General features: G+C 43.9%; 1 protein-coding gene across 2 annotated transcripts in view; it reads right to left on the reverse strand.

Annotated features, from left to right (window-relative positions):
• Positions 1 to 26,632, reverse strand: part of ryr2a (ryanodine receptor 2a (cardiac)) — a 206,236-nt gene that overhangs the window by 78,745 nt on the left and 100,859 nt on the right. The window contains exons 27-47 of one of the 2 annotated variants that reach the window (XM_063002781.1): positions 25,643 to 25,848; positions 22,970 to 23,144; positions 19,595 to 19,803; positions 17,795 to 18,138; positions 16,751 to 16,868; positions 15,604 to 15,764; positions 13,735 to 13,894; positions 13,505 to 13,591; positions 13,070 to 13,296; positions 9,710 to 10,541; positions 8,438 to 8,638; positions 8,225 to 8,330; positions 6,215 to 6,355; positions 5,379 to 5,652; positions 4,785 to 4,899; positions 3,313 to 3,445; positions 2,807 to 2,910; positions 1,684 to 1,819; positions 1,404 to 1,590; positions 1,210 to 1,318; positions 503 to 623 (exon numbers count right to left, since the gene is read on the reverse strand). In XM_063002781.1, the coding sequence (XP_062858851.1) occupies positions 503 to 623; positions 1,210 to 1,318; positions 1,404 to 1,590; positions 1,684 to 1,819; positions 2,807 to 2,910; positions 3,313 to 3,445; positions 4,785 to 4,899; positions 5,379 to 5,652; positions 6,215 to 6,355; positions 8,225 to 8,330; positions 8,438 to 8,638; positions 9,710 to 10,541; positions 13,070 to 13,296; positions 13,505 to 13,591; positions 13,735 to 13,894; positions 15,604 to 15,764; positions 16,751 to 16,868; positions 17,795 to 18,138; positions 19,595 to 19,803; positions 22,970 to 23,144; positions 25,643 to 25,848 (4,146 nt within the window). Of the gene's footprint in view, positions 1 to 502; positions 624 to 1,209; positions 1,322 to 1,403; positions 1,591 to 1,683; positions 1,820 to 2,806; positions 2,911 to 3,312; positions 3,446 to 4,784; positions 4,900 to 5,378; positions 5,653 to 6,214; positions 6,356 to 8,224; positions 8,331 to 8,437; positions 8,639 to 9,709; positions 10,542 to 13,069; positions 13,297 to 13,504; positions 13,592 to 13,734; positions 13,895 to 15,603; positions 15,765 to 16,750; positions 16,869 to 17,794; positions 18,139 to 19,594; positions 19,804 to 22,969; positions 23,145 to 25,642; positions 25,849 to 26,632 lie in introns of both variants that reach the window. The other variant, XM_063002780.1, reaches the window with a different exon arrangement.

A 26,632-nucleotide genomic window follows, 5' to 3' on the forward strand; every position in this document is an offset into this window, starting at 1 on the left:
TTTAGACACCAGGTCGATCAGACTGGTTAGAATCAAACCAATGGTGGATTAGCGTGGCACACTGCGGTACCGCTCATATAACTAAATTAACAAACAACTTATTTCAACTGAGATTCACTTGACTTGACTTGGTTCCTCTTAGCTGGCAGTCCCCTATGCTTGGTTGAGCGTTAACTTGCTCCAGGTGGAAGTGTTTCTACTTATCACGGTTCCTTCCTCACTTCTTTGTCGGCAAGCTGCTTCCTCCTGACTAGATGCCAAGCTCTACCAAGTCCAGTTTTCAGCTGCTGGGGATCTCTGATTACGTTCGAGGTGGTCAATTATTGTCTGCTGCAGTATCGTCACTGCCAGTTGCGCCCAGCCAACTGGTGGCGGAGCTGAGGAGTTCAGAATCTCAGCACTGGTGTGCTAGCGGAATATGGGGAAGGTGTTCCACCAACCGCTAACGAACCCATCAACCGAACAAAGCAAATGAACTATGAACACTGTGGGTGTGTCATACCTTTGGCGAGTGTGGGCATGGAGAAGGGGATGCTGATCACCCCTTCCAGGTCCTCGATGGGGATGAGAGAGCGCAGGATGGCCCGGATACGGATGGCCTCGCCTTTGCCAGCGTGTATCAGCTGCAGAGAAGAGGAAAATAAAAGAGAAGTGAATCGTTTACCTCAATATCTCCGTCACGCGGGAACGACCTTCTACTTCCACGCAACGTGGCCAAAAGTATGTGGACACCTTACCGGTCGGCTGGACGCCTGCAGCAGACAAAATTAGCCTCTAGTGTGCTGGGTGTGAAATGACCGAATTGAAACGGGTGGGGATGTGTAAGGACCTTGGTTGGAGGAGTGCAGAGATCGGGGCGTGGCTCTCTGTCCGAAGTACGGGTGAATAAGAAGAGATTGGTAAGACTGCGCACACATCGGAGGGAGTGTGTGTCAGTCAAGACACCCCCTCCTTGGACACCGTCGGGGTCCCTAGCTGCGGATTGGCTACACTAAATTGGGAGAAAAAAAGTATGTAGACACCCCTCTAATGATTATGATTAAGGATTAAGGCCACACCCATTGCTGGTGGATGTATAACAGTAATCATATAAAATGAATTCTATTCTTATAGCTTTGTGGTAACAATTTGGAGAAGGTCCCTTCCTGTTCCAGCATGACTGTGCTTCTGTTCACAAAGTGTGTGTGTGTGTGTGTGTGTCAGACTCACGTGCATTTCCGGAGCACAGCGACCCAGCAGATCAATCAAAGCAGCATAGAAAGTCATGATGGCATTGCCCATGTGTATCGTGTCGTCCTCCTCATCCTCCAGTGTATCCCTGCTACACAGTACACACACACACTTAATAACGTACAACATACTGACGTGTGTGTTAGTGTGTGTGTGTGTGTTTAGCTGCGTACAGGGTCTTGCTGTCCTCCGATGTGGGCGACGGTCCGTCTCTGCTCGGGTCCTCCGATATCTTAATGGCTTCCTCCATCGCTGCCAGCAAGCCGTTTCCACCCTCGCCGCGCAGGGCGGGCCCGAAGCACTCCGGCCGGCGGATCAGGAGCCGCACCACTACGTTCGCGTTCTCCTCCACGCTCTCGCCTACCAAGAGAGGGAGACCAAGCGGGATAGACGGACTCAATTGAAGGAGATGAACACGTCGGCTGGAGTGAGTGTTAGATGTCGAGCTCCTACCGTTACAGAAGACGGCGAAGCGGAGGAAGTCGAGGTATCGTTCTCCCTCTACGGGATTCCATCCGATATCAGGATAACCCTTAGATACCAACATTACACAGCTCTGGAGGCCACAGCCAGCCAGATACTGCACCACCTGTACACACACACACACACACACACAGCATTCTTGGTTTAAATCTGGACACTGTGCCCACTGCGCCACCTAAGAGCCTATGTCCATAATCTTTTACGCAACCCAGGCAACACAAACAATGCATCTTATTCTCTCGGTTTTGTTGCTCTGTACAATCTGATCCCACTGTGGTTTACACAATGTAACATAAAGCCTCCACAAGGGGGAGATCTCGGACAAGTTCATTTTGTAGTTCTGAGCTGTTAAAATGTGTTTATTTAATTATTATTTGGCTCACGACACACCTAAAAAACCCCTGTATTATGGGTTTGAACTTCAGCTGTGCTATTGGCCGACCAAGTGCCAACAAAGACAAGCATGACTGGCCCTGTTTTGGCTAGGTGCCCTTTCTAGGGTGTTCCTGTCTTGCACCCACTTGCAACCCCTCTCTACATTACTAATATCAGAAAATACGCACATCTCCACCACTCGAAACCCCCCGCCTCCCCCCAACACACACACACACACACACACACACACACACACACACACATTTTCAATGTCTGCAATCACCATGTTATGAAACATTTCTATTGGTGCCTGTTTGCTTTGGAATCAAGTGTAGTATTTGGAGCTTTTTGTAGACAGTGGTCTAAATCAGTGGTCCCCAACCACCGGGTACCGGTCCACAGGTTATTTAGTACCGTCCCGCACAGAAAGAATAAATAAATAGAGATCGCTACAAGAGCAATTAAATTTCCAACACTCTTCGGGTGTTATTGTCTCAAATCACCACTAGGTGGGAGCAGCGTCTCGTTGCAGCAAAAAAAGCTCAGGATACACACTGATTTTCCATTCCATAGTTATTCTATTTTAAATCCTCCGGTACGCCGGTACGTGAAATGATATCTTATATGAAACCGGTCCGTGATGCAAAACAGGTTGAGGGCCCAAAATATAAAATAAATAATTACAAAGTGAAAAGATGGGCAGAAAGCTTTTTCATACCTTCTCTAGGTCGGGCTCTCTGAGGGCCAGAGCTAGCTCGTTATTGTCCATCACTGAGGCAGCGGCCACATCTAGTGGAGTGGAGCCCCGCATGGACGGAGACGCTGGTGAGAAAACATACCGTTTTTATCAGATAGGACATACTGTAGCTAACCTTGAGCTTTCTTTTTCATCATGCATACATACTTTCAAGTCACATTATTATGACCATCAGCTAATATCCAGAGTAACCGCCATTTGCAGCACAGACAGTAGCTAGACAAGCTGAGACTCAATAAATGCTGTGTGGGGGAGGATCCAAAGAGGATCCAATGAAGAATTCATACCCAAATCGGTTGAGAGTGTCTTCCACACCCTATATAGAAACAGAGCCAGCTCAGGAAATGTGACTTCGCTACGTGCTGCAGCCATCGAAAGTAGGAAGTGGTCATAATAATAACTAGACAGTTTAAAAGATCGTAGCTGAAATGATTGTGCTTTAAAAAGAAAATACTGGGCGCTGTTACCGAGACCCACGCTGCTGTTCTCCAGCAGGTAGCTCAGGTGATCAAACATGGCCTTCTGGTTTTGCCGGCTGATCCGACAGAAGTAGCAGAGGAAACGACAGCAGTTGGCCACCATCTTAGGGAACGTGATTTCCTACACAAGAAGCAGCAAAAAAAAAAATTAAGACACAAACACAAATGCACACACACACACTTACATATGAGCGAAAACTTTACAACAGCCCGGGGTATGTAAAGGACCTGTGGTATCAGGTACTAGAACATTATTAGCAGGTCCTTCAATTCTGTACTTATTCAACACATGACCTATGAGGAACTACAATCAGCCCAAGACTTTTTACATTTTTAGTAGTGGTCGTAATATTATGGCTGGTTGGTGGTGTGTGTAAAGTAAGCTAAATTTCTCGTAATCCGTACATGATCATCTCTGAGATACAATTAACTTCTGTCAGTACTTTAAGCATGAGATCCTCTCCAGTGAGCGATCTCGGCTATTACGTAGTAATGATCGGTTCCTCTAAGTTTGCTCTAAAGAAAAGGCAAAACACACCAGCGCACCAGAGCTGACATCTCAAACTCGTCGCTTTGAATCTCAGCTACTGGCAGGCTGGCGCCTATACGGACAATGATTGGCTCGTTCGCAGGGAGGGTGGCAGAGGAGACTCCTCATAACTGATGCAACTATGACCTCTGCTGGCTGGTTGATGGTGCTGTATAAGGTCGAGGGATAATGTGGTCAGGGTGTGTCTCTCCGTACACAAAGCTGATCCACATATCGTCGCTTTCCGATGAAAAACATGCATCTCCAAAAACTCAATTTTTCAGGAAAAAGCAAAAACTTTTTACCCTGACAATAACGGTGCAAACAAGCCACAGATGGCGGCATTTAGATACAATTCAGCACAGAAATAAAACGATATCTTTATCAGGTCGTCAGTCCGTCGGTTTCATATGTAAAACTGACTTACGTGTACAAATATAAATCATGTTTACAACCATGCAATGGAATAACCTGAATAAACTGTATAGATCAAACATTTCGCATTTCTCAAACAGTACCGGAGGGGGAGGAAGAGGAGATACGTGGTTTTGACGGACAGGTCTAGCATCCAATGGAGATACTCTTTAAAGGGATTGAGTGATTTTTCATCTTTTCATTGGTCATTTTGATATTCGCTGCTATGGACAGACAGAGATTTATACCCCCAATCAACCCATGTAAAGAAGTGAAAACCGCTAGAAGTGGAGATACTTGTTTTTCATCAGACAGCGATGATAAGAACTCGTTTTGTGCAGGTGAAACAATGCACTCGGCTACTGCACACGTATCAGAGGGGGCGTGTGTTAGTCACGGCTCTCCTCAGTCAGAGTGGAGGTCAGCATCAGTAGAAAGGAAGTGTAATGCAATTGGGTAATTGGATACAACTAGATTGGGAGGAAAACTGGGGGGAAAATAGCATACTGGTAATTACCTTGGACTCTCCTCCACCCAGTACGTTAACCATGACCTCCATAACAGTCTCGTGCATGCCCAGAGCTCTCATCAGGTTCGGGTGCTGATAGAACACCTTATTGTTCATGATGTCACTGTGGATGATGGAAAATATACCACATGCCTTTATATTAAATCTATTAATAGTTTATATTACTTATATTGTTGTACACACTATACGGTCAAAAATATGTGGACACCCCTTCTAATTATTCAGAGTGCAGGTTATATAGATATACCTGTTGCTAACTGCTAAAGCAAATCGATTTTATGCTACCAGCTCTGTCGGCATAGTCTGCATGATGAGGAAAGGCTCGTTCCTAAACATGGTGGGTTTTATTTTACTGAACAGCCACAAATTCCCACAGACACACTCTAATATCTATTGGAAAGGCATCTAGAAAAGTCGTTACAGAACCTGTGTGCAGCTGTTACAGCTGGGACTGCATAACAGGAAGGATAACACAACTATCACGTGATGTCCAATGAGAGTACGTTCTGACGTCCACATACTTCTGGCCATATAGGTAGACCTAAAATCCCCACGTAGGAGCGTGTGTTTGGGTGTTCTCACCTGAGGCCGCGGATCATGAGCTTCTCCTCTTCGCGGCCCATGCGGACACTGAGCAGCGAGCGGATCTGCCCCAGCGACGCCAGCAGGTTGATGGTGTCCTCCACGGAGACGGCGTTGATGGTGTAGGTTTTGGGCAGGGCGCGCACCTGCCCTCCGATGCCGTCGTACTGTCTGTGCAGCAGCACGAACATGGCCCTGACCAGCTCTGGGTCCTCGATCACGGACTCCTGAGCCCAGCGCACCATCGTCTCGGAGATCAGCTGCTGCAGAGTGCCTGTCAGGTGCAAAGAGACCACTCCACTTAATCCACGATTGGTTTTATTTTACTGTTTTAAATTGACTATTTTATTATGGCTTGTTATTTATAAATGCAGTATTAAAATACACTTTATTTAAATATAATTCAAGAGTCCTAATGGATTCTGTGTTTATGTAACCAAACCCACTATCTTTATCTTGATCTTTATACACAGATAATCAAGGTCACGGCAGGTGTAGTTCCAACGAGGCGCAAGGCCACTGCTATAACAAATGGACTCATGTCCTCCTGCTTTGTCAAGTATGCAGGCAGAGGGGGCATGGAGGTGCACGTGGTTCTTCTTAACTGTAGGTTGCCTGTGCCTGGTTGAGAAATAATTTGCTCCAGGTGGAAGTGCTTCTATGTATCACGGTTTCTATCTCACAGACTTGCCAGCTCCTCTGTTGGCAATATGGTTTTCTTAAAACCTTGACGTACTGTGTTCTAGTTTCCTTGTCAAAGTCTGTTCTAATCACTTTACATTTAGAAAACAGACAGAATGAATAAGACGCACATGATAAGATTTGTGATAACTTACTAGGCTTCTTGGCCTTTTTTTTCTTCGGCATGTCAGTCATTTTCTTCTTCAGGTAGGCAACCTTCTCCACGAGGGACATGAGACGTCCTCTAATAGTAAAATCGTCTCCCTCCCCCGCCTTATCATCGTCGATCTCTATACCTGCAACAAAGTTGGTGTATTCACAAAACTATAAATAACAATAGCACTGCTGGATCTAAAAATATATACACCTATCCAACACCATGCAGCTGTGTGTGAGGTCTGCAGTGACGCTCAATTTTAATGAGTAAAAAAATAATAATCATATTCATAAAGGGTTTCAGAGCTATTCCTGAAGCCCTGAGTTTACGTCTGGGCTTTGGCTGGGCCACTCAAAGACATCCAGAGACTGGCAGCGAAGCCACTTCAGTGTTATTTTGGCTGATCGCTTGTTGAAGTCATCACGATGTTGGGAACTCAAAGACGACAGGCGTCAAGGCTCTTCCCTATACCAGCACCCAGGGGGTGGAATGAACCCTGTCAGCTGGAACAGTGGAGTCTTTAAAACATGACTAAAAGGGCGCCCAGGTGACTCGGCGGGATTCTGAACTCCCAGGTTCGAATCTTGGCTCTGCTACCGGTCGGACGGGCATCCTTTATCAGACAGAATTGGATAACGCCTCTGGTCTGCTGGGTGGTAAAGACCGGACCAAGGGGTGAGGTTATGAACGCTGTGTAAGGACTTTGGTTGCCCAGGCGCCTGTACAGAAAGTGGAGGAGAGCACCGATCGGGGCGTGGCTCTCTGTACATGAAGCCGACCTTACATGCAAATCCAAGTATGGATTGGTGGACTGCACACACATCAGAGGGAGGTGTGTGTCAGATGAATATACACCAGGGGTGTCAAACTCAAGGCCCGCGGGCCAGATCCGGCCCGCCACGTCATTTTATGTGGCCCGCGAGAGCTTAAACGACTGTATGATTGTTGTGATGGTTCGAGTCATTACAGAGACGCACTTATAATTCAATGGAACACCTGCGCATTTAAGCGGCAACCGGTGACATCATAGTCATGGCAACTAACTTTGAGCGTCGCTGAGAAGCCATGTGACTTTTACGGCAAAAGAACGCGGGGTAGCGTAGTCAGTAATGTAAACAATAATAAATAAATACAAATAATTATCTTGCAATATAATACCAAAGCATCGTCTGTAAGTAGTGGCGTTTATATTCTCAATTGTTTGTAAATGTTTAGTGAGTATATCACAGCGTTTTAGTTACAGATTTACCGTAATTAAATACAATTGTTACCGTTACTATAGCAATTAGTATCTTTACACAAAATGCTAACTTGTTAGTGTTATTTTACGTTTGGTTAAATCTCATATTGTACCAGATGTAACACTTGACTACAGCTGTGTGCTTTTACTGTATTAAGTTCTTTACTGTTTTTCTTGTTTGTATTTTGACTTCATTTTGATGCACACAGTGTCTCACACAGCTGGGAAGCAAATAAAACCGACTGTATTCTGAAGGGAGCTGTCTGTCTGTCTGTCTGTCTGTCTGTCTGTCTGTCTGTCTGTCTGTCTGTCTGTCTGTCTAGCTGAGAAAGGGGGATAAACTATTAGTGAGGGCAAAACAATTGTCTTAAAATACACTGTAAAATCCTCCATAAACTGCATCTCTCAAAATGCATGCTGATTTTGTGACCTGCAAAGTGACACATCCCGCCACTAGATGATGTTAAGAAATATTTACACATGATTTAATTAAGGAAATTTAATGAAAGTGAAAACAAGTTTGTGCTTCAGGAAGAGAAACCAGTGCGTCTCTCTTGTGTTATGAGGCCGTGTCTGTGGTAAAGGAGGACAATATAAACGCAGAATTCAGCATCCAAGGAATACCACCATAATGCTGATATGGCCCTCGGTGAAAATGAGTTTGACACCCCTGATATACACCCTCCTTGGACACCGTTGGGGTCCCAGCAGCGGATTGGTTACTCTAAACTTGGAGAAAAAGCTAAATGCAATAAATGTAACCATTACCACAGTGGGTCATTAGATCTTCATGGAACAGCAGTAGCTGCTCTCGGATGTCCTCTGGACACGGGCATTCCTGCTTCTCATTCTTAAAGCCCAGCAGCATGTTAATCTGATGGGAAAATATCCACACACACACACATTAGCATTCATTAACGTAACATTAGCCATGAACCCATTTCCAAACAACAACGTACTGCAGTCTGATCATCCACCGACCTGTTCCTGAGGCGGCGAGCGGAACTCTTTGGTTTTGCGAGCGGTGAGCGCGGCTGACATGTTCAGCGCCTGCATGACCTCGTTATAGCGGAAGCGCTGGTTGTCCTGGAGGTTAGCTACGAAGTCGTCGGAGAAAGCAACTACCGCCTCGATCCGGTGCCGGACCTGACAGTCGCATAGATACTGGAGCAGGTGGCACATCTGAGAAGATAGTGATTTATAGGCCGGCTTTTAATTGTGCAAAGTGTCCTGCACATTGATCTAATTGCAAATGTAAAATATATAATTTAAAACTCACTATAACACCAAAAAAATTTGTATTGTAAAAAAATGTACACTGATCAGCCATAACATTAAAACCACCTCCTTGTTTCTACACACTGTCCATTTTATCAGCTCCACTTACCATATAGAAGCACTTTGTAGTTCTACAATTACTGACTGTAGTCCATCTGTTTCTCTGCATGCTTATTTGGCCTGCTTTCACCCTGTTCTTCAATGGTCAGGACCCCGACAGGACCACTACAGAGCAGGTATTATTTAGGTGGTGGATCATTCTCAGCACTGCAGTGACACTGACATGGTGGTGGTGTGTTAGTGTGTGTTGTGTTGGTATGAGTGGATCAGACACAGCAGCGCTGCTGGAGTTTTAAAATAGTGTCCACTCACTGTCCACTCTATTAGACACTCCTACCTAGTTGGTCCACCTTGTAGATGTAAAGTCAGAGACGATCGCTCATCTATTGCTGCTGTTTGAGTCGGTCATCTTCTAGACCTTCATCAGTGGTCACAGGACGCTGCCTATGGGACGCTTTTGGCTAGATGTTTTTGGTTGGTGGACTATTCTCAGTCCAGCAGTGACAGTGAGGTGTTTAAAAACCCCAACAGAGCTGCTGTGTCTGATCCACTCATACCAGCACAACACACACTAACACACCACCACCATGTCAGTGTCACTGCAGTGCTGAGAATGATCCACCACCCAAATAATAGCTGCTCTGTGGTGGTCCTGTGGGGGTCCTGACCATTGAAGAACAGCATGAAAGGGGGTTGCAAAGCATGCAGAGAAACAGATGGACTACAGTCAGTAATTGTGGAACTACAAAGTGCTTCTATGTGGTTTACAGTGTGTGTAAAAAACAAGGAGGTGGTTTTAATGTTATGGCTAATACATGTTTCAAGCTAAAAGACTGAGCGTCGCTCATTAAGGTGCTTTCACAGCAATAAAACACCGACAAATGCGCTCAATCTGACTGGCTCCTGATTCCTGACCTGCAGTTTGACCGGTTCAGGAAGCTTCATCTGCAGAAGACCCTCTTTAGGCACTTTTCTCTTCCCGCTCTCATCCTCGTCTCCTGATCCCACTTCGGTCCGTTTTTCCGCAGGATCCGCGTCCCTATCCGGGCCGATGCTCCCGCTGTGTTCCCCGGAGTCCTGCGAGAAGACGCTGGGCTCGATGAGCTGCAGGATCGCCTTGAGGTCTCCGTTGTGGAAGATTCCCATGATGAGCAGGGTGTAGAAGAGTTTAATGAGCGGCACGAAGAGGAACTCGGTGCTGCCCCCTACCGGATCGCGTACGTGCAGGCTGCCCTCCTGAACCGCCTCTGTGAGCATTTCCATTGTTCGGATCTTTAGCGTTTCTAGTGGGAATTCTGGGCTGAACTGGAACCGCTCCCCGCCGCCGTTGCCCGCGTACACGGCGCTGACGAAGTTCGGGGACGAGAAGCGCATCCTCGGGCGCAGAGAGGTGCTCAACCCGATGCCGGGCAGACCGTGTCGCTTCTTCTGCTCGTCGGGGAAGAGCGTGATGCTCTTGGTCTCCTCGGTCATGGGCACGATGTACTCGTTGTTCATCATGAGGCGGGCGGTGGCGTAGCTGCTCAGGTGGATGTCGATGAGCAGCTCGTAGTAGCCGGTGCGCAGCAGGCCCGCCATGCTCTTGTTCTGGATGGCTGAGAGCAGCTGCGACTCGTCCACGTGACTGCAGAGCGCCGCCGCCACCCGGTGGTTCCCCAGGGCGCACACGGCCGAGTAGAGGCGCAGCGTGTGGTAGTGGAACTGAAGGAGCTCGCGCTGCTCCGTCAGCTCCAGGATATCCACCGTCCTGCACACGTGCACACACACACACACACGGCATGACAATTTATACCTAAACATTTCATATATAATTAAGATATATGGAGGGCACAGTGGCTAAGTGGGTAGCACTGTCGCCTCACAGCAAGAAGGACCTGGGTTCGATCCCCAGGTGGGGCGGTCCGGGTCCTTACTGTGTGGAGTTTGCATGTTCTCCACGTGTCCAAAAACATGCAGTCAGGCTAACTGGAGACACTGAATTGCTCTATAGGTGAATGGGTGTGTGTATGAGTGTGTATGTGGGTCTGCCCTGCAATGGACTGGCACCCCGTCCAGGGTGTTACTGTGTGCCTTGCGCCCATTGAAAAGCTGGGATAGGCTCCAGCAAAGCCCACCCCCCCTTCCATACCGCCCTGCGGCCCTGATTGGATGGTGGCGGTTAAGAATATGTAATATATGTGATATATATATGTAATATATGTGATATATGTATATGTGATATATGTATATATATATATATATATATATACAGTGTATCACAAAAGTGAGTACACCCCTCACATTTCTGCAGATATTTAAGTATATCTTTTCATGGGACAACACTGACAAAATGACACTTTGACACAATGAAAAGTAGTCTGTGTGCAGCTTATATAACAGTGTAAATTTATTCTTCCCTCAAAATAACTCAATATACAGCCATTAATGTTTAAACCACTGGCAACAAAAGTGAGTACACCCCTTAGTGAAAGTTCCTGAAGTGTCAATATTTTGTGTGGCCACCATTATTTCCCAGAACTGCCTTAACTCTCCTGGGCATGGAGTTTACCAGAGCTTCACAGGTTGCCACTGGAATGCTTTTCCACTCCTCCATGACGACATCACGGAGCTGGCGGATATTCGAGACTTTGCGCTCCTCCACCTTCCGCTTGAGGATGCCCCAAAGATGTTCTATTGGGTTTAGGTCTGGAGACATGCTTGGCCAGTCCATCACCTTTACCCTCAGCCTCTTCAATAAAGCAGTGGTCGTCTTAGAGGTGTGTTTGGGGTCATTATCATGCTGGAACACTGCCCTGCGACCCAGTTTCTGGAGGGAGGGGATCATGCTCTGCTTCAGTATTTCACAGTACATATTGGAGTTCATGTGTCCCTCAATGAAATGTAACTCCCCAACACCTGCTGCACTCATGCAGCCCCAGACCATGGCATTCCCACCACCATGCTTGACTGTAGGCATGACACACTTATCTTTGTACTCCTCACCTGATTGCCGCCACACATGCTTGAGACCATCTGAACCAAACAAATTAATCTTGGTCTCATCAGACCATAGGACATGGTTCCAGTAATCCATGTCCTTTGTTGACATGTCTTCAGCAAACTGTTTGCGGTCTTTCTTGTGTAGAGACTTCAGGAGAGGCTTCCTTCTGGGGTGACAGCCATGCAGACCAATTTGATGTAGTGTGCGGCGTATGGTCTGAGCACTGACAGGCTGACCCCCCACCTTTTCAATCTCTGCAGCAATGCTGACAGCACTCCTGCGCCTATCTTTCAAAGACAGCAGTTGGATGTGATGCTGAGCACGTGCACTCAGCTTCTTTGGACGACCAACGCGAGGTCTGTTCTGAGTGGACCCTGCTCTTTTAAAACGCTGGATGATCTTGGCCACTGTGCTGCAGTTCAGTTTCAGGGTGTTGGCAATCTTCTTGTAGCCTTGGCCATCTTCATGTAGCGCAACAATTCGTCTTTTAAGATCCTCAGAGAGTTCTTTGCCATGAGGTGCCATGTTGGAACTTTCAGTGACCAGTATGAGAGAGTGTGAGAGCTGTACTACTAAATTGAACACACCTGCTCCCTATGCACACCTGAGACCTAGTAACACTAACAAATCACATGACATTTTGGAGGAAAAATGACAAGCAGTGCTCAATTTGGACATTTAGGGGTGTAGTCTCTTAGGGGTGTACTCACTTTTGTTGCCGGTGGTTTAGACATTAATGGCTGTATATTGAGTTATTTTGAGGGAAGAATAAATTTACACTGTTATATAAGCTGCACACAGACTACTTTTCATTGTGTCAAAGTGTCATTTTGTCAGTGTTGTCCCATGAAAAGATATACTTAAATATCTGCAGAAATGTGAGGGGTGTACTCACTTTTGTGATACACTGTATATATATATATATATATATATATATATACTGTATATATGTGTGTGTGTGTGTGTAATATATGTGATAGATATATATATATATATATGTGTAATATATGTGATATATATATGTAATATATGTGATATATAGTATATATATATGTAATATACTGTATATGTAATATATATGTAATATATGTGATATATATATGTGTATATGTAATATACTGTATATGTAATATGTGATATACAGTATGTATATGTAATATATATGTAATATATGTGATATATATATATATATATATATATATACTGTATATACAGTATATATATATATATATATATGGACAGCCCTATATATATTAGAACTAATATGTACGCAGGTGTGTGTGTGTGTGTGTTACCTGTTCTCTTCAGGTATGTGCAGGGCCATAAACTGCAGCGGTTCTGTGCAGTGCACCATCCAGCCGTGCCTCTCGTTCACCCTGTTGACCTCTGACCTAAGGAACTGGTTGGGCACCCGGCTCCAGAGCACCGGCGTGAGGAACTGAACGTGCAGCCGCGGTGGGCACTGAGGGACGGCGTTCTTCCTCTCGCTTTTAAACAGCCCAGCTGAGAGTGGCATCACGTTCTGGCACACACACACACACACAGGGTTTGAACACTTCTGTAAATAACACATTTCAGTGCTTGATTAATCCTGTGTGTTGTATGTGTGTGTCACGGCATGTCCACATCCACCAGGAAACCAAGGAATCCACCCACCCAACACAGCCCAACTAGCTCAGTGTGAGTGTCCGTGTGTGTGTGTTGTTGTTAGTGTGTGTGTGTGTCCTTACCTTTATTCTTCCTAGCTCAAACTGGAAAACATTGGGGCTGGTGGCCTGGGCGAACACTGCAGGGAAGAGTTTAGTACTGGGTTCCACCTACACACACACACACACACACACACACACACACACACACACACACATATATAAAACAGGGCAACAACACACACAAGCTCTCATTTCTATTCACTCCCTCCCTCACCTCTACACCACGCTCGTACCTACACCCAGCGGCATACCTGGTAATAAGTACTGAGCTCCTTGCCGTTGGCGGTGAAGGTTAGCAGGCCGCTGGCTGTGTCCACCATACAGCCGATCTCCAGGCCGTTATTGTTCCGGCTCTGGCCGGGATTGTTGCTCTCACCGGCCCACACCATGTAGCAGTTACTGCGCTTAATACTACAACACACACACACACACACACAGAAGCTACACAGTTTAAAAAGTCAAAGGTTTACATACACTTCTAATGGACATTAGTACCTCTCTATCTCTGTGTCTATATAAATAAGGTTATCTACACTGCAATTATTACATATACACTGGTACCTTGTAACTGGCCGTCCCTTAAACTCGAAATCTTTATAACTCAACGTTCTTCGTTAAGAAATTTGTACCCTTAAACTCAACGTTTCCCTTAAACCCGACGTGAATGCGAGTACTTGTTCGACTCACGTAGGTCGCTTTGTACAGCAAAACAAAAAGGTGAGCGTTAGGGCGCCTTCACATGGAAGCGTTTTGTGCTTCGAATGCTGCAGCAACGCATAAGGAAGCGCCCTAACTGAACTCACTAAGGAATACGACACTCCAAGATCTCCGCGAGTAAGAAGCATAATGAAACAATAAAGAAGTAAAGGTAAAGTGAAGGTTTTACTGTATTTTTTATTGGTTTTAACCGTATTTCAGTGTTTATATTATATTTGTATTATTTTCAGTGTATAAGTGTCAAAGACAATCCCATTATTTTACATGAGCCTAAAATATATGCAGTTCCACAGGACCACAGAACGCATTAACAGGTTTCCCGTACATCCTTATGGGAAAAAATACCTTAAAACTCGAAGCCACGTACAGAACCAGTTGCGTTGAGTTTCAAGGTACCGCTGTATTTGTTTTCTGTCAATGTTAGGGATGCAACGATACACTCTACCCACGATGCGATGTGATTCACGATACTGGGTTCACGGAACGATTTTTTCCCGATTTTTTAAACTGAAATTAAAGACAAATTATGACAAAGTTTCCTTTAATTATTTCTCTTTTAAAAAATAAAATAAAATACTGTATTTGTGCTTATCTTTTATTTATCTAAATAATGAATGTCCTTTTATTTCTGAGGTAGGTACAAAATATGCAAAACTATTTTGAATTAAGCCCAGTTTGGCTGAAAAACCCCGAATTTAGCAACCAGGCGTATAGCACCGGTGACGTCAACCAGGCGAGGTGTATAGCGCCAGCGCCCTCTGTTGTTTAAAGTGAATATCGATTCATTTTACATGTCAAATCGATTTGAATCGTGGAATTTTTGAATCGGTTATTAACTGTACTGTGGTGCATCGTTACATCCCTAGTCAATGTTAAAACAAAGGCGACACTGACCACAGTCAAACGAGCTTAGAGGCTGCTGTGCAAAGTAAGAAGATGCTTCTTTTTAGCTTGATTAAAGCACGGAAATTTAAAGCTTGTTTGACCGTGTGTCCTGTGAGGAATTTAGAAATGGCACACATTGAAATGACAGTTTGGAACATAAGCAGTTGGGTGGTGCTGCGATCTGCAACATTAATCAACCAGAAATATTCCTGATGATCTTCACATCCTCTAATCTGACCGGACTCAAACACCCACATGCTAAAGACGTCCATTATCGCTGCTTTATGACCACCACACTAGAGCTAAGCCATATTGTGTATTAATAAAGACATTAACATGGCCTCCCAGGACTGACCCCTAAATCTAACACATCATCAGACAAACTGCCTCTCTTTTATGATCGCTAAGTGAATCTGTAGAGGAGTTGTTGGGTAACTATGGTGTTGCTTTCTCTCATCAGCCTCATGCACTACAGTAACAGCAGGGGAAGAGATGTTCCTCCGACAGAACTCACTGACCTCTCGTGAACTTTGCCTTTCTCGTCTCCGAGAGTGACGGTGACGGTTCGAACCTTGTCCAGCTGAAAGGCTGGGTCGTACTGGTGGAAGTCGGATGTCACCCAGCCCACCCACACACTGGACGGCTCCTGGCCCGGAAAAATCCTCACAGAGTAGTAGTACTGGTTCAGGGGATAAAACAGTAATAACACATTGTACATACAGTAATTACTCTTTATTTGATTGTTTATTTAGATTGTTTATTTACATTTTTTATCTTTTACCATGGCTTTATCCTGGTCAGGATTTCCATTGGTTTGGTTTCCGCATTGGTAAGAGTTACTTTTATGGTTTGAGACATTAAGACAGGGTTTTAGATGTTATTAAATGTTATTTTTGTATTAATATGCCTTATTATGCAAGCCCAACACAATTAAGATTCAGGTTTGAAGCCGCTCAGGTGGCGCAGCGGTAGAACACACGCTGAACACCAGAGCTGGGTTCTCGAATACACCGTATCGAGGCGGCCACATGAACAACGATTGGTCTGTTGTTCGGACAGGGGTCGGATATTAAAACCCGGATAGGGTCTCTCTCTCTCATAACTAATGCAGTTACGACCTCTGCTGGCTGATTGCTGGCGCCTGCACAGAGACGGGAAAAGAGCTGTCAGGGTGTGTCTGGAGATCTTGGAGTGGTACCCACAATCCAAATATGTCATGATATGTGGGTCGGGCAATATGCTAGTGAGTGATGTCAGGGTGCGTCTCTCCGTACACAGTGCTGATCCGCATTGCACTCGCCGAAAGTGTAGGTGGACAAGACGCATACGGCTGCTGCCCACGTGTCGGAGGGGGCGTGGGTCAGCTACGCTCTCCTCAATTGGTGGAAGAGGAAGCATGACACAATCGGGCAATTGGACGCACTAAAAAAAGGGAGCAAAAGGGGGAAAAATGCATAAAAAAGATTCAGGTTTGAATCTCAGAGGTGCTATCGGTCGACCGGATGTCTACACAGACGTGATTGGCTGTGTCTGAAGGGGGAATGGTTGAAGTCTGTCCAGGGTATTCCGTGTTTTGGAATAAAACATCCATGACCCTGCCCAGGATAAAGCGCCTGATCGGTATATATGCTCCAAAAATTATAGACTGGACTGGAAATGTCTTACTGTGCACGTCTGCATGAGCAACTCGTAATCGTCTCTCTCATCAGCCAGCACTTCTTGTGACAGACGGGTGGAGGAGTTGCTCGTACTGAAGTCGGGTTTGGACTTTTTCATCATAAACCTGCGTAAAAGACACACACACACTTTAATATACAAAAATGTACACAAGGAAATAAACGTCTTACTTTACACTAGACGTACTATTGATACTTAAGACGTGTAGATATATTTAGGGCATAATTGCCAGTAGTCGTATTCCAATATTCCAAGAATACTGCTACAATGAAATGTAACTGGACAGTAGTGTATGTGACAAGAAGTGCGTCAATTGCATTGCATAGCTGGTTTAGACCAGTTCCTACGTTCTAGCTAAGAAATCCTTCACTGTCCTACAAGGTCACTGACGGGAGTATAAAGGGTGATTACTTTCTTTCCATCTTATCACATGCACATGACTATTTTCTACTCATAATCCAGCCCACAGGTATTTCAGCCCAAGGGTTTTTTTCCACCACAGGTACCCAAAATCCAAATATGTCATGATATGTGGGTCGGGTAATATGCTAGTCCACCAGCGTGAAGAGGTCAAGCTCTCAAGATTGATGACCAGTTGGCCACATCTGAGGGAGGGAAGGTCGGAGAGAGTCTGACCTTACGGCCACTGTATCAGCGACTCCTGGCGTCAGGTTGAGCTGATGGAACAACTAGTGGAGAAGACGTAAGGCATAATGTGACCCTGCATACATGGTACTGGACTATGTGAGAATTACCATCAGAGGGGATGAGCGCTTCTCAGCCATTGTAGGGTTTGTGCAATTGGAAAAAAATAATTAAAGGGAAATGGAAATGACTAAACTGGGGTCAAAAGTATTTGTTTCACAAGAGAAAACCTTTGAATGTATTTGTTATGTTATCAGTTTGACCTGACTGGTGAGGGTGGCGGAGCTGGATCGATGATCATGGTGTCCACATATTTTTGACCATATAGTGTAATGCTGTGTAGATTCCCCACCCCTGATGCACACACACACAAACACACACACAAACCTCTGTTTGAGTTTGGACGGCTTCTCTTGGTTGTAGTCCTTATGGTTATTAAATTCGTCCTTGTCTTTGTCCGGGCCGTTGGAGCCCATGTGACCGTGAGCGCTCTTCATCAGAACCTCGAAGTCGGACACGGTCTCAAAATCCTCCAGATCTTTCTTGGGCGAGAAGAAGCTTCCGTTGGCCGGCAGAGTCCCGCCGGCGGGTTTGGTGAATCCCTCGGCGCACTCTATGGGCATGCTCAACCGGTAAAACATGATGTCCGTGTTGCTGTTTTGGGATCCGAACGACCTCTGCGTGACTTTTAGGCATGGCGGGGTCTCCACTGTGCCGTCAATTCTCGTGACCTGATGATGACACCAGAAAAAAAAACCAATTAACAAATATTGTTCCTTAAACATTGTGACGAATTAGGTAAATGAAACTGAAGCAGTGATGTATGGTTTGTTTTGGGTCTATTACACTAGCCCTTCACTGTTGAGCTCAGGGTGCTGAGTGGGTGTGGCCCAAGCCCTAAACTGCACCCAGTGTTTCCCTATTGATCAGGGCCTATCGCATGTTTGTCCTAGACTGAAAACCTGAAGGGAAAGCATGTGGGATTCATGAGTAAGATAGAAAGATAGAAAGACAGATAGATAGATACAGAGACAGACAGATAGACAGACAGATAGAAAAACAGATTAATAAATAGACAGACAGAAAAACAAATAAACAGACAGATAGATAGACAGACAGACAGAAAGACAGATAAACAGACAGAAAGACAGACAGACAAACAGATAAATAGACAGACAGACAGATAAATAGACAGGCATACAGACTGATAAATATACAGACATATATACAAACAGATATACAGACAGATATACAGACAGACAGACAGATATATAGATACAGACAGACAAACAGATAGATAGACAGACAGATAAATAGAAAGACAGACAGATACATAGTTAGACAGACAAATAGTTAGATAGACAGACATATAGACAGACAGACAAATAGAAAAACAGATAAATAGATAGACAGACAAATAGACAGGCAGAGAGACAGATATATATACAGATAGACAGACAGATATATATATATATATAGACAGACAGACAGATAAATAGTTAGACAGACATATAGACAGAAAGGTAGACAGACAGACAGATAAACAGACAGAAAAACAGATAAAGACAGACAGATATATAGATATACAGACAGAGAAAAAACAGATAAACAGACAGACAGACAGACAGGCAGACAGACAGACAAATAAACTGACAGATAGATAGACAGACAGATAAAAAGACAAATAGATAGACAGACAGACAAACACATAGATAGACAGACAAATAAATAGATAAATACAGACAGACAGACAGGCAGACAGACAGATTGACAGATAGATAGATAAACAGACAGACAGACAGATAGATAGACAGACAGATAAAACAATTGATCAAGGGGCCAGACGCCTTCACCGAACAGTGGAAGCCGTTTTGGTGAGCGCAACTCCATATAAAAACAAATGGTTTTGAAAATGTTTAGACAGACAGACAGATAGAAAGACAGACATACTGTATATACAGATAGACAGACAGAAAGCATGTGGGATTCATGGTGAGTTTAAATAAATGCTGGCGTTCTGATGTGAGAAATAATTCATTGATCTGTGGTAAACATGAGAGTGCAGTGGAAGTGTACGGTTGGTATAAAGTACTGTGTGTGTGTGTGTGTGTGTGTGTGTGTGTGTGTGTGTGTGTGAGAGTGTGTGTGTGTGTGTGTGTGTGTGTGCGCGTGTGTGTGTGAGCAGACCTCGATGTGCTCATGGCCGGCGGGTACAGGGATGAACTGAGGAAGCCTCTTGCTCAGCCACATGGTGACGTCTCGGTTCATGTTGACGGCGAAGGGCTCGTAACCCTCCTGCAGGCCGCAGATGGTGAAGAACTTCAGCGTGCTCACGTCCTTCCCAAAATTCATCCGGCCCACCTGACTCACACCCAGACTGCAGACCGGGATGAACCCTGAGGATCACATACACACACACACACACACACACACACACACACACACACACACACACACACACACACACAGTACTTTATATCAAAATACAGAGGAACCTCGATTTAATGGAATAAAAGGGGGAGCACTGATAGATAGACAGACAGACAGACAGATAAATAGATAGACAGTCAGACAGACAGATAGATAGATAGACAGATAGATAGATAGACAGTCAGAAAGCCACATAGACAGATAGATATAGATAGACAAATAGACATATAGGTATGTATAAATAGACAGACAGATAGATAGACAGAGAGACAGATAGATAAGGAGACAGACGGACAGACACACAGATAGACAGACAGATAGATGGATAAACATAGACAGAAAGATAGACAGATAAACAGACACAGATAAACAGATAAATAGACAGATGGACAGAAAAACAGATACACAGACAGATAGACACAGATAGATAGACAGACAGACAGACAGACAAACAGATACACAGAAAGGCACACAGAAAGATAGACAGATAAACAGATAGACAGACACACACAGATAGACAGACAGATAAACAAATAGACAGACAGACAGATAAACAGATAGACACACACAGATAGATAGACAGATAAACAGACATACAGACACACACACAGATAGATAGACGTATAATTAAACAGACAGATAGAAAGACAGACAGACAGGCAGACAGGCAGACAGAAAGACAGATAAATAGACAGACACACATACAGACAGAAAGATAGACAGCCAGATAAACCAATAGACAGACATACAGACACAGATAGATAGACAGATAATTAGACACACAGAAAGACAGACATACAGATAGATAGACAGATAAACAGATAGACAGACAAAAACACAGACAGATAGACATAATTAGACAGACAGACAAACAGATAGCTAGTCAGATAGATAGACAGACAGACACACAGATAGATAGATAAACAGATAGACAAAGAGACAGACAAATAAACAGGTAGACTGATGAACAGAAAGATAAATAGACAGACAGACAGATAAACAGACAGACAGATAAACAGACAGACAGATACTTCTTCACAACAGTAGTAAAAACTCAGTGTAACTGCAGTGTTTGATGTACCATGGTAACCAATAGGTGGCATCAGTGTCCTCTTTTAACAGACACTCAGACACTGCTGCATGAACTTGCATTTTCTAACGAAAGTGTTTCCTCTTACACACACACACACACACACACACACACACACTCACACACACACACACACACACACTCTCACACACACACACACACACACACACACACACACACACACACACACACACACACACACACACAATATCACTGCAGCTGCTGGCTCACAACCCTGCATAATGTGAGGAATAGATACATCATGCTGGGCAGAAAAAGAAAACAGATTTCCCTGTGTGTGTGTGTGTGTGTGTGTGTGTGTGTGTGTGTTGGATGGTTGAAGATAAATATGATCAGTATTTTAAAAAACATTCTGGCACCCAGTGCTTCAGAAAGTCAATATGCATCGATTTCTCACACCAGTAGAGTGTGTGTGCGTGAGTGTGTGTGTGTGTGGGTGTGTGTGTTGATCCTTGTTTTGCTGCATCAGCTTAGCAGGTCTTAGCAGTGCCAAGCAACAGACAATAAGCTTGCTGAGATTCATTTTTAATAGACACACACACACACACACACACTGATGCACCAAGCTACATCCATACACATACATGCATTACACAAGATGCACCAACCTAAACACACTGACATTCCAGCACATGACTCTCCTGTCTGCTGTCTCTATTAACGTGCTATTTCTGGATTTACACAAGCACCCTTCTGACTTGGGGTAAGGGACATTTGAGAGATGCACTTGTCAGTGCGCTTTCAGTGCCTGTCCCAAGCCCAGATACAAATAAGGAGGGTTGAATCAGGAGGGGCATTCAGCGTCAAATTATAGGCCAGATCAGGTATGTGAACCAGATAGATCCACCATCGAGCAGCCGAAGAATTTCTATCCAAATAATTAATAACATGGATTTAATTTAAACCTATGACAGGTTCCCTACTAACAGAACTGACTTTGGGACACCATTGGTCGCCAGAGACAACAGATAGACAGATAGACAGACAGACAGACAGACAGACAGACAGACAGAAATAGATAGATAGATAGATAGATAGATAGATAGATAGATAGATAGATAGATAGATAGATAGATAGATAGATAGATAGATAGATAGACAAACAAATAAACTGACAGACAGATAGAAAAACAGATAGACAGACAGATAGACAAATAAACTGACAGACAGACAGATAGACAAATAAACTGACAGACAGACATATAGACAAATAAACTGACAGACAGACATATAGACAGACAGATAGAAATACAAATAGACAGATAAAGATAGACAGATAGACAAATAGGATGACATAGATAGACAGAAAAACAGATAAATAGATATACAGACAGACAAACTGACAGACAAATAGACAGACAGACAGAAAGACAGATAAATAGACAGACAGACAAATAAATAGATAGACAGACAGACAGACTAACACAGACAGACAGATATACAGACATATAGACAGATAGACATAAATATATACAGACAGACAGATAAATAGACAGACAAATATACAGACATATAGACAGATAGACATAAATATATACAGACAGTCAGATAAATAGACAGACAGACAGACAGACAGACAGACAAATAGACAGACATATAGACAAATAGATAGACAGATAGATATATAGACAGACAGACAGTGAGACAGACAGAAAAACTGATAGAAAGACACAGACAGACAGATAAATATACAGACATATAGACAGATAGATATATAAATATATACAGACAGACAGATAAATAGACAGACACAGACAGACAGACAGACAGACAAATAAACAGATAGAAAGACACAGACAGACAGATAAATAGACAGACAGACAGATCGATCAAGGGGCCAGACACCTTTTCAGAAACTCTATATAAAAGCCAGTGGTGTCATGGTCAGGTGTTCAGCATATATGGATGAGTGACACTTGCTTTAAATCTTAATTAATGTAAAATATGATTCTGTCTCTCTGTGAGTTGCTCCCTCCCTCCTGCTCACCTAGCAACAAGAGATAGATGGAAGCATTACTGACCTTCCCAGACCTCAAAGTCCTTGAACGCAAGTTCGGAGCCCGAGTCATCCAGCAGCACCTCGCCGTTCAGCGTGAACATCATAGTGTGCTCGTTCAGGTCCACCATGCATCCTACCACATCACCCGCCGACCATGAACGCCCAAAGTGCTCGTTCCCTTGGTGCCACCGCTGGGCCTGAGCGAAATAAAGAAACAGACAAGTGTGAAACACTGAAGTACTGAAGCGCTGAAGCGTTGAACGACCTTCTACAGAACTCTGTATAACCGCTGTTCTTTTTTTAAGGTGGGCCACTCAGACACCCACGTGGACCTGGCCTCTCCATCTGTACAGCTCATAATGACACCAGATGATAGTGATGATGGTGGTGTGAGGGCTCTTCACAGCACTCTGCTTCTATTTTTGCTGCATATTCTCTTTTAGCAATAACACTTCTTTCTATTTCTCTTCTGATCGCTCTCTCTTTGGACCCGGGCCTGTGAGATCTGACTCATCTGACGCTGGTTCGAACAGAGAGGCAGCTGGGTAAAATGACGGCCTTGATATTCACTCGTACACATTCAGTTCCCAGCTTCATGAGCTCTTCACTGTAAGATGTGGATGCTGTACAGGTTTACAAGTCCTGGTGGTGCCACCAGGCTGGTCGGACACTATATGTATCGGACCCTGTATGGCTCGAGTAGAAAAGGTTCTTCTGGTAGGTCCTTAAAAATATAAACACAGCATGTGCAGGCCTCAGCCAGAACTGAATATTTCAACAACAGAATCTGAGACACAGATCTGGACTAGAACAAAATTAGGACTAATCCCAGATCGAAAGGACAGAATTAGGCTTAATCCATGTCTGGATAATCAGCCCAAAGTTTAAGACCAAGAGGACAACAGTAATGGCCCTAATATACAACCCTGAGGCACCCCAAACTTTTTAGATTAAGATTAATCCATTTTTTGGATAATCAGCCCATAGTCCAGAATCATTGCAAAAGAACTGAAAGGTTAGTCTAAGAGAACAACAGTAATAGCCCTAATATACACCCTTGAAGTACCCCAAACCTTTTAGATAAAGATTAGGCTAAATCCATTTTTGGATAATCAGCCCATAGTCCAGAATCATTGCAAAAAAATGAAACATAATTTTAGTCTAAGAGGACAACAGTAATGACCCTAATATACACCCTTGAGGTACCCCACACTTCAGCACCAGATTAAGATTAGGCTTAATCCATTTTTGGAGAATCAGCCCATAGTTCAGAATCATTGCAAAAGAACCTAAACTGAATGATAAGTGTAAGAGGAAAATAGTAATGACCCTAATATACACCCTTGAGGTACCCCACACTTCAGCACCAGATTAAGATTAGGCTTAATCCATTTTTGGAGAATCAGCCCATAGTTCAGAATCATTGCAAAAGAACCTAAACTGAAAGATAAGTCTAAGAGGACAACAGTAATGGCCCTAATATACACCCTTGAAGTACCCCACACTTTTTAGATTAAGATTAGGCTTAATCCATTTTTGGAGAATCAGCCCATAGTCCAGAATCATTGCAAAAGAACCTAAACTGAAAGATAAGTCTAAGAAGACAACAGTAATGGCCCTAATATACACCCCTGAGGCACCCCACACTTCAGCACCAGTGAATTAACTTAAGCAAAATCAAAAACATCAGTGGCTTAGAGAGGAATATTCCAAGCTTTTGTTTTCCCATAATCCCAGATCAAAAGGACTTAAAATGATAAATCATTATTGATATTTAAATTGAGTCCAAGACTAGGCTAAATCCATGTCTGGATAATCAGCCCATAGTTTTAGTCTAAGAGGACAACAGTAATGGCCCTAATACACCCTTGAAGTACCCCACACTTTTTAGATTAAGATTAGGCTTAATCCATGTCTGGATAAGTCCAGAATAATTGCAAAAGAACTGAAACTGAAAGATTAGTCTAAGAGAACAACAGTACTGGCCCTAATATACACCCTTGAAGTACCCCACACTTTTAAGATTAAAATTAGGCTTAATCCACTTTTCGATAATCAGACCATGGTCCAGAATCATTGCATAAGAACTGAAACTGAAAGATAAGTCTAAGAGGACAATAGTAATGGCCCTAATATACACACTTGAAGTACCCCACACTTTTTAGATTAAGATTAAGACAAGGCTTAATCCACTTTTCGATAATCAGCCCATAGTTCAGAATCATTGCAAAAGAACTGAAACTGTACAACAGTAATAGCCCCAATATACACCCCTGAGGCACCCCACACTTCAGCACCAGTAAATTAACTTAAGCAAAAACACCAGTGGCTTAAGAGAGGAATATTCCAAGCTTTTGTTTTCCCATAATCCCAGATCAAAAGGACTTTAGGTGAGTCCAAGACTAGGCTTAATCCATGTCTGGGTAATCAGCCCGTGGTCCAGAATCATTGCAAAAGAACTAAAACTGAAAGATAAGTCTAAGAGGACAAGAGTAATAGCCCTAATATACACCCCTGAGGCACCCCACACTTCAGCACCAGTGAATTAATCTGAGCAAAATCAAATACACCAGTGGCTCAGAGATTAAATGAAAATCCCGTGACTATCCAAGTATCACTACTGGTATTTAAACTCTCCAGCCCGAAGGTACACTAGGGCAAAAACATGTTCCCCAAAATTGACTTTTTGCCTCACCTTAAATCCATCGAACACGAAGGCTTGGTCATCGGAACCCAGCTCCTGGTCGGGCAGGCAGCCCGGACGAGCCCAGCCCACCCGCATCTCGCCTGCGGTCACCACCTCCAGCTCGAAATACCACTTCCCGGCATTCACGCAGTAGGTCTTTTCAGCCCGGAAGATCCGAAAACGCTCCGTGGATACGTTGCTGATGTCGGCTCGGGCTGTCGGAGGGGACACAGACAGGACAGAGAAATAATACATTTCATTAAAAAAATTTGTGGTCGTGGTGGGTCGACTTTCACTAGGAAATATTGGGTGCAAGGCAGAAATAACCTGAACAGAGCGCCAAAGCCATGCTGCTAGATCAAAAATATACATACAGCAATATACACTAGGGATGTAACGATACACTCTACCCACAAAGCGATACGATTCACGATACTGGGTTCACGATACGATTTGTCCCGATTTTTTTCAACAAAATGAAATTGAAGACAAATTATGACAAAGTTTCCTTTTATTATTTTTCTTTAAAATAAAATAAAATACTGTATTTGTGCTTATCTTTTGTGCCGTCAACCAGGCGAGGTGAATAGCGCCAGCGCCCTCTGCTGTTTAAAGTGAATATCGATTCATCTTAAATAAATAACCGATTCAAATCGTGGCACGTGTGCACCGATTTTTAACCGTCTTGTGGTGCATCGTTACATCCCTAATATACACTGATGAGCCCAGGACAGCTCTGACCATCCACGACATGTACGAAAACCTAGTGAGCTCTACACAGACAGCATTCTATGTCATCCTACACGCTCCCGAAAAGAAGTCTGTTCAAATTCTAAGATTCCGGGTTGTGCCGTCTCAGCATTGGTTTGAATGGGCTGAGGCTAACTGTGTTAGCTTAGTGCGCGCCGTAATCGCTGCCTAAGTAGTGCGCCTAAATAATCTGCCTTTTAAGTTGATGTCTTATTACATAAGCAGTAGGCAGCAAGGCACTTCACTAGG

The sequence above is a fragment of the Trichomycterus rosablanca genome, chromosome 10 (assembly GCF_030014385.1).
Source record: "Trichomycterus rosablanca isolate fTriRos1 chromosome 10, fTriRos1.hap1, whole genome shotgun sequence".
NCBI lineage: Eukaryota > Metazoa > Chordata > Actinopteri > Siluriformes > Trichomycteridae > Trichomycterus > Trichomycterus rosablanca.